The following is a 6,750-nucleotide window of genomic DNA, read 5'->3' on the forward strand; positions in this document are numbered from 1 at the left end:
TTACGAAAAACCGGATCAAAAATCCTAACCGATACGGTTCAAAAACTATGTTCTTCGTAACTGCATTATCGAGCTTGCCTCATAAAAGGTTCTAGCTTAAAGATGACATAATGACAATTAGGATTGAGATACTTGATAATATATCAAAGCTTCTCCCCTTACTGATCCCCCGGAGTTCTCCGTACTTTCAGAAAAGATCTCGCGTACTCGAAAACCGGGGTTGTTACATCCTCTGTCCTATCACTCACTCTTTTTAGATTTCTCCCCAAATCCTCTTCTCCAACAACAACGCACAATTTTTTATTTTGCTCATTTCTTCTAGTTTCTCTTCCCAAATCCTCTTTGTGACTTGACTAGCTTATTAAACACAATTAGTTGGTTACTTATATTAGCTAGCTTAGTCAATTAATTAGTTAGAAGTTGTTGAGACATATATTTTCTACATATTTTTGGAAGTGTTAAATTAGTTGAGTTAGGTGATGGATATGTGTATATACTATATATAGATTATTTGTAACTAGCGGAAGTGTGAGTTCACAGATTGCCTCGATAACTTTTGCTCATCAATTCAATCTCGATCGCTACCCTTCTCTTCTCTCCTCATCCATTCTTCTCTCTCTCATCTCCTTTATTGTTTCTCTCCCATGGCTACAAGGAGTGAGATTCACTGCCGTTGTCCGTCACACTCAAGCATCATTGTGTTTTCGTTCAGTTCGTCCGCACTTCTTTCTCATTCAACAATTGGTACTTCTTCTTCCAGCTAGTTGTCTATCACTGGTCTTCTTCTGCCGCCGTTTGTTGGGCTCAGGTACCACCATCTTAGTCTGGTCGTCGTGGTCGAAATCTCCAACCCCTCTCCTCATTCACCAAACGCAGCCTCTTCCTCAAGCTCACTATCCAACGTCTGCTTTTAGTTTGCTTAGCCGCACTTTGGCCACCATCCGTCATTCTCATCGCTTGGTTTCCATTTCTGTCACGCTTCTGCCCCTTTGCTTAGACCGTTCAGAACAGAGGCAATGGCTTTTTTTAAATTTTTCGTTCTTCGCTCAAAACGAGTATTTTTAAGATTATGTTAGTGTTACTCAGATTGAATCATTGAATGATTAGTTCTACTCCTATGATGTATTGTATTCTGTTTTTTTGCTTTCGATTGAATCTGATTAGTTCATTATTGGAAAAAACTTTTTAATCTTTGTTAAAATTGTGTTAAACTCTTGCTAAAATTGTGATCAGCAAAAAAACTTGTTAACAATTATTAAAATTACGCTGAAAAGTTTGTTAAAAATTTATCACGTTACTGCTGCTAAGGCTTTTTTATATAATTAAGCATTAGAGAAGCTTTTATTCCCATAATACGCAGCATTCAAAACTGATTCTAAAATATGCACCCCCAATTCGTGCATAGCAGTTGCGAAATGGAGTTTCACTTCAATTCATGTGTGACCCCCACGAAATGGTGCAATGGCAGCAGCTTTCTCCATTTCCTTTCTGCCATCAACGAAATGGAGCCAAGTCAATGACGGCGCACACGAGGTGGTTCACCTCAGGCGCAGTGCATGCGAAATGGCCAACCTGCTGGCAGCGCCAATGAAATGGAGAACCTCGTGCGTGGCGCCCACGAGAAGGTGTGGTCAAAGGACATGTTGCAGGAACCGTACCTCACATGCATTGGCTATGTTGGGAGGCATGAGACACTTGGGAAGAGAGCCAAGACCTTTATAAAAGAGTTGTGGGGAGGGGACCTCATGCACGGTTGAATTGAAGGGAACATATGGTTTAAAAAAAATTGTATAAGTGGTAAAAGGAAGGTAGGAGAAGTTGGTAGTGCTGAAAAAAAATTTTAATATGAGCGGGGGAGGGGTTAACGCAGAGGAGAACTTGAACCGGTTGGATGAACATCATATAGCGGCACATTTATTCCAAAAGGTTAGTTTACGTCATTAAGTTGATAGTTGTCATTAGCGATTGTTCGACATAAATTTTTCCACGTTTAAAAATTTTTGTTATGTTTTTTGAATTATTGTATTTCTTGCTACCTTCTGTTGCAGCCGACACGTGTCCTTACTCCTCATGGCACGCTCGTAGATGTTTTCACGGTGGATCTTGCGGATCCAAGCATGGAAATTAGGCGGCAGAGGCTTGAGCCTTATTTGAGACGCACGGGATTTTACCACGCCGCTTTGATCAAGCGCTTCGAGTACGACAATCCACTTATTAGTGCCTTCGTTGAACGATGGCGACCGGAGACACACACCTTTCACCTCCCTTGGGGCGAGTGTACGGTAACCCTGGAAGATGTAGCAATGCAGTTAGGGTTACCTGTTGATGGTCAGCCCGTTAGTGGTACTTTGAGGTCATGGAGCAAGTTTCACCAAAGAGATATTTGGGAATGGTGTCATGAACTTCTAGGTGAGGTTCCCGCCGGCCACGTAGGGACAACAAAGTTCAACATAAAGTTGAAGTGGCTCAGAACTCGTCTTCAGCAGATGCCGCTTGACTTAGAAGATAATGGCCTCATGCAGTACGCACGGTGTTACATACTTTACTTGTTGGGAGGAGTGCTTCTTCCAGACAAGGCGAACAACACAGTACCTGTTCGATATCTGCCATTATTGGCTGACTATGATGCCATCTGCACCTACAGCTGGGGGAGTGCCGTCCTCTGTTGGTTATATCGTGCTATGTGCTTAGCAACAGATCCCAGTGTCGAGGGTATGGCCGGTTGTCATACGTTGCTCATGTCGTGGATATACTACAGATTACCTTTCTTCGCACCGAATGTCACGACAGCGTATAGTTTTTCTTTAGCCACGAGGTATGGTATATGTCTTCCCACTTTCTGACTTTTATTAGATATCCTTTGCTGTTGGAAGATTTTTTTTTAATTTTCTCCTTGTCGAACAGGTGGGCAGGCAAAAAAGGACAAAATGACTATGCTGAGCAGCGCTTATTGAGGCACCGTCTAAGGTTGGACAATCTTTAGGTGGATGAGGTTGGTGCTGGTTGTTATTAATGTGTTACCAACAACTGTGTATATGCCTTTAGTAATGGGGTTTATTTCATGTGTAGTTTGTTTGGCAACCGTACATGGACCCCCGGATTCTCTCTAGAGTTCCGGCTGATTTCCTCGGCCACCCACATGGAGACTTTTATACCGCCGTTGTGCCTCTCATATTTTTCCGGTGGATTGAGATCCTAAATGTTGACAGAGTGTTGTATCAATTTGGGGGAAAGCAAGGACCTCCAAACCCTCCTCTTAATATTGATACCTTCCATCGACAGTCGGCCTGCAATGATGATGGATGGTGGCCGGTTAGACTATCTGAGTGGTTTGAGGTATTGGCAAACCGGCGAAGTGATGCATATAGGCTGCGCATTGATCGTGCATATACATTGTGTCCCAGTCAAGATTACTATAGGTGGTACTGCGACAGAACAAGGAGATTTTTGTCTGCCCCTGATGCATTCCATGATCCGAGGCAGGAAGTTATCCCCACAGGCGCACCGGAAGAGTATGGAAGAGGCCCCGTGGTTAATTTGCCACCGGTTCCACGGGACCATCGTCGTCGCCGTCCTCGCAGGGGTAGAGTTGAAGAAGATGCTGACCCTGGGGAGGATAGGCCGGATGTACCGGTGGAAGACCGGCCCGGATTTGAGCCAGACATGGGTTACCCACCACAGCCTCCTCCAGTTCCTGGGGACTGCTACTACCCGCAGCCTTATGTTCAACCAGAGCCTATCCAGCCATCTTCGATTCAGCATTTTATGCCATATCAGAGTAGCTACGAGGTTGGGGGTTCATCACAGGGAGGTACACAGGACCTAATTGATTCTATGGACAGAGTTGGGTGGACAAATTTCTCTTCTTTTTTCGATGGTTTGGACCATTTTATTCCTCAGCAAGCATCCCCGCATACACCAACTGATCTTGCACTCGCCTTGCCCCAATCCGACACTGAGACTCAGCATGCGCTTGCGGGGAGGAGATCTACCTCCATCTGTGACACAGCTGGCTCAACACTCCGTCCCTATGACGCTATGCAAATGCAGGGCCGAAGGCTTTCTTACACTGAGGCTGATATTAGCTTGGAGGAGGACGAGGGACATCATGGTCGTCCCCGCCGGGTCACTCGAGCTCCTCCGTGTGGCACAGGCGGCAGACTGGGGCACGAGCACCATTAGCCTTCTTTCAGATGTTATCTGTTCTATGTTTAATTGTTTACTTATCTTGTTTCCGATCGATGTTATATGTCTTACCGTTTAGTTATGTTGATGTACTCGTACCTTTATGAATGGCTCTATTTGTTTGTGTTATGTATTTCTTATTGTTTTCGTTAATCATGAATTTTTTTAACGACCGTACCGCAGTTTATGATGATATTAATTTGTTTACATAAACAACACATGCGAACCGAACTTAATATAACAAGAAGAAACAACATAGATTCATTAATACAATAAAACTCAAATAACTGAAAAAAAAACAAAAAAATTACAATTAACCAAGCAGGTGGCATTCTAGGATGCAGCAGCGTTGGGACAATGTCGCCTCGTATGTCCTGGTTGCCTGCAAAGGCCACACCGCTTACCGAGTCCAGGCTCAACCTCGTCCATCTCATTCCGAAACCTCGTAGACACCGGACGTCCTTCAAGTGTGCGTCGTAGGAGGGGGTTGGGACAGACACGTGGGCCTTCATAAGGGGCCACATCTCCTCATCCGGCATTGGCTGGAATTCCAATTCATAGACCCGAAACACGCTCTCCATGCGATAAACCAAGTCTACATATTGTTGCCACTCGAGTCTCGCATAGGCGCAAGCGGCTAGAGCATGAGCACATGGGTAGTGTAACGTCTGGAAGTAACCACAGTCACATCTACGAAACTGAAGGTTAACCCTAAACCGAGACTGCACCCCTGCAGCAGCTATCTCGTCGACTGTGAATACGGTTGTGGCTCTATCGTACGACGTCACTAACATCTGAGAAATTCCCTCACGGTTTGCTAATATGGCTTTCTGCAGGAACTGTGAGAACACCTGACCGCTTGCAATCTGCGCTTGTGCTTGCCTACCCTTCACGACGAATAACTCATTTAGGCGATAGTATGTAGACTTGACAATTGCACAGACTGGTAGATTTCTAGTGCCCTTCAGGACAGAGTTGATACACTCAGAAAGATTGGTCGTCATGTGACCATATCGTCGGCCCTCATCAAGGTGCTGCAGCCATTTAGGTGGCTCTAACCCTCGTATCCAACCCATCATCTGCGGGGATGCTATGGGATCCTCGCTGCTAATTAACTCGAGATAGTATTGCGCCTGCTCTTGGGTCTTCGAATAAGCGGCATTAACCAGGTGTCTTTTGGCTTCCTTACTCTTGAAACTTGTTGCGAAGTTCGAGGCAATATGTCGTACACAGTAAGCATTGTGATCCCAACCACATGCTTCACGCTCCAACGCGGCCTTTATTGCAGCATGCCTGTCAGAGATAAGAAGAACTCCTGGCCTAGTCGCTACATGTCTCCTCAAATTTGTCAGGAAGAAGTACCATGCATCTGTGTTCTCCCTTTCTACAAGGGCGAAAGCGACAGGCAGAATGTTGTTGTTTCCATCTTGTGCTATGCCCATGAGAAGGGTGCCAGCGTACTTACCGTACAGGTGTGTTCCGTCGACTGACACCAGCGACTTGCAATGCCTAAACGCTTGAACACACGAAGGGAACGACCAGAAGACCTGGTGAAACATGACACTTTCACAGTAAAGCGTGTTTCCGACATAGTATGGAACTATTTGGAGGTCAACAATTGTCCCTGTTGCAAAAAATTTTTACTTGGTCAAAGTTGTTAACGAGTAAACGGACAAAAAGAGCAAAGACCGTACAAAAGTAAATTGCAAGGAATACCTGGGATGAAAGCTTGCAGCGCATTGAAGTATCTCCGTAGCTGGTCATACGACTCGTCCCAATCATCATAGATCCTTGCGATTGCCTTCTGCTTCGCGTGCCAAACCTTCTTGTAAGACACCTTGTACCCGTACGCTGACTCTACCGATCCTTGCAACACCTTTACACAAATAGTCGCATCAACATGCACCATGGGGAATATGTGCTGGCATATCACATTGCTATCTAGTTGAGCGTGGTCTTGAGACATCGAACTTGCCAAGCAACTATGAGGCCCTTCATATTTTCGAATTTCTCAAAATCTGGAAGACCTTGTCTTCGCAACCCGTACCATCCAACGACATTGATCACCGAACTGCTTGCATCGACATACATACCTCCTTTGGTCTGACTCAACGACCTTATACTCTGCACTCCTGCGGATGTTGTAGTTTTTGACTGCCAGCATCGCTGTTTCTCGGTTCAAAAACTTTAACCCAATCTCAAGCTCCATCTCGCCTGAGAGAGGGTAGCTACTAGGTCTATCCTCTGCGTTACTCGAATGCATTGCTCCAAGATTTAAGGACAGGTAGTGTGCAGGTATGCTGGAGGATACACCTCCACCTACCGGTTAGACAGGTGTTAGAGGAACGTTGTCGCCATGCAGAGGTTGCGTTTCCGGAACGGCTTCTGCCTCATCACCACTGAATTCTTCAATGTCATCCTCGTCAGAACTACCAGGGATGCCAACATCGGGATGCCTATCGAACCCATGTAAGGTTGAAGTAGAGGGCCGCGCTTCACGAAGATTTGCATTATGTTCCTGCACAATAAATGCATTGAAGCTTGGACTACGGGCCCTACTTGTAT

General features: G+C 45.3%; 2 protein-coding genes across 2 annotated transcripts; one reads left to right on the plus strand and one right to left on the minus strand.

The window, feature by feature from the left end:
• The first annotated feature begins 1,845 nt into the window (after positions 1–1,845).
• Positions 1,846–2,983, plus strand: LOC110274799 (protein MAIN-LIKE 1-like). The gene is made up of 3 exons (XM_021130092.1): positions 1,846–1,926; positions 2,049–2,815; positions 2,905–2,983. The coding sequence occupies exons 1-3, from the start codon at positions 1,846–1,848 to the stop codon at positions 2,981–2,983; spliced, it is 927 nt and encodes a 308-aa protein (XP_020985751.1).
• Positions 2,984–4,464: 1,481 nt separating this feature from the next.
• Positions 4,465–6,448, minus strand: LOC107460982 (uncharacterized). Its single transcript, XM_016079412.1, has 4 exons — positions 6,233–6,448; positions 5,902–6,061; positions 4,568–5,809; positions 4,465–4,472 (listed from the first exon to the last, which is right to left on the minus strand). The coding sequence occupies exons 1-4, from the start codon at positions 6,446–6,448 to the stop codon at positions 4,465–4,467; spliced, it is 1,626 nt and encodes a 541-aa protein (XP_015934898.1).
• Positions 6,449–6,750: the final 302 nt, after the last annotated feature.

This window comes from Arachis duranensis, chromosome 8 (genome assembly GCF_000817695.3).
Source record: "Arachis duranensis cultivar V14167 chromosome 8, aradu.V14167.gnm2.J7QH, whole genome shotgun sequence".
NCBI lineage: Eukaryota > Viridiplantae > Streptophyta > Magnoliopsida > Fabales > Fabaceae > Arachis > Arachis duranensis.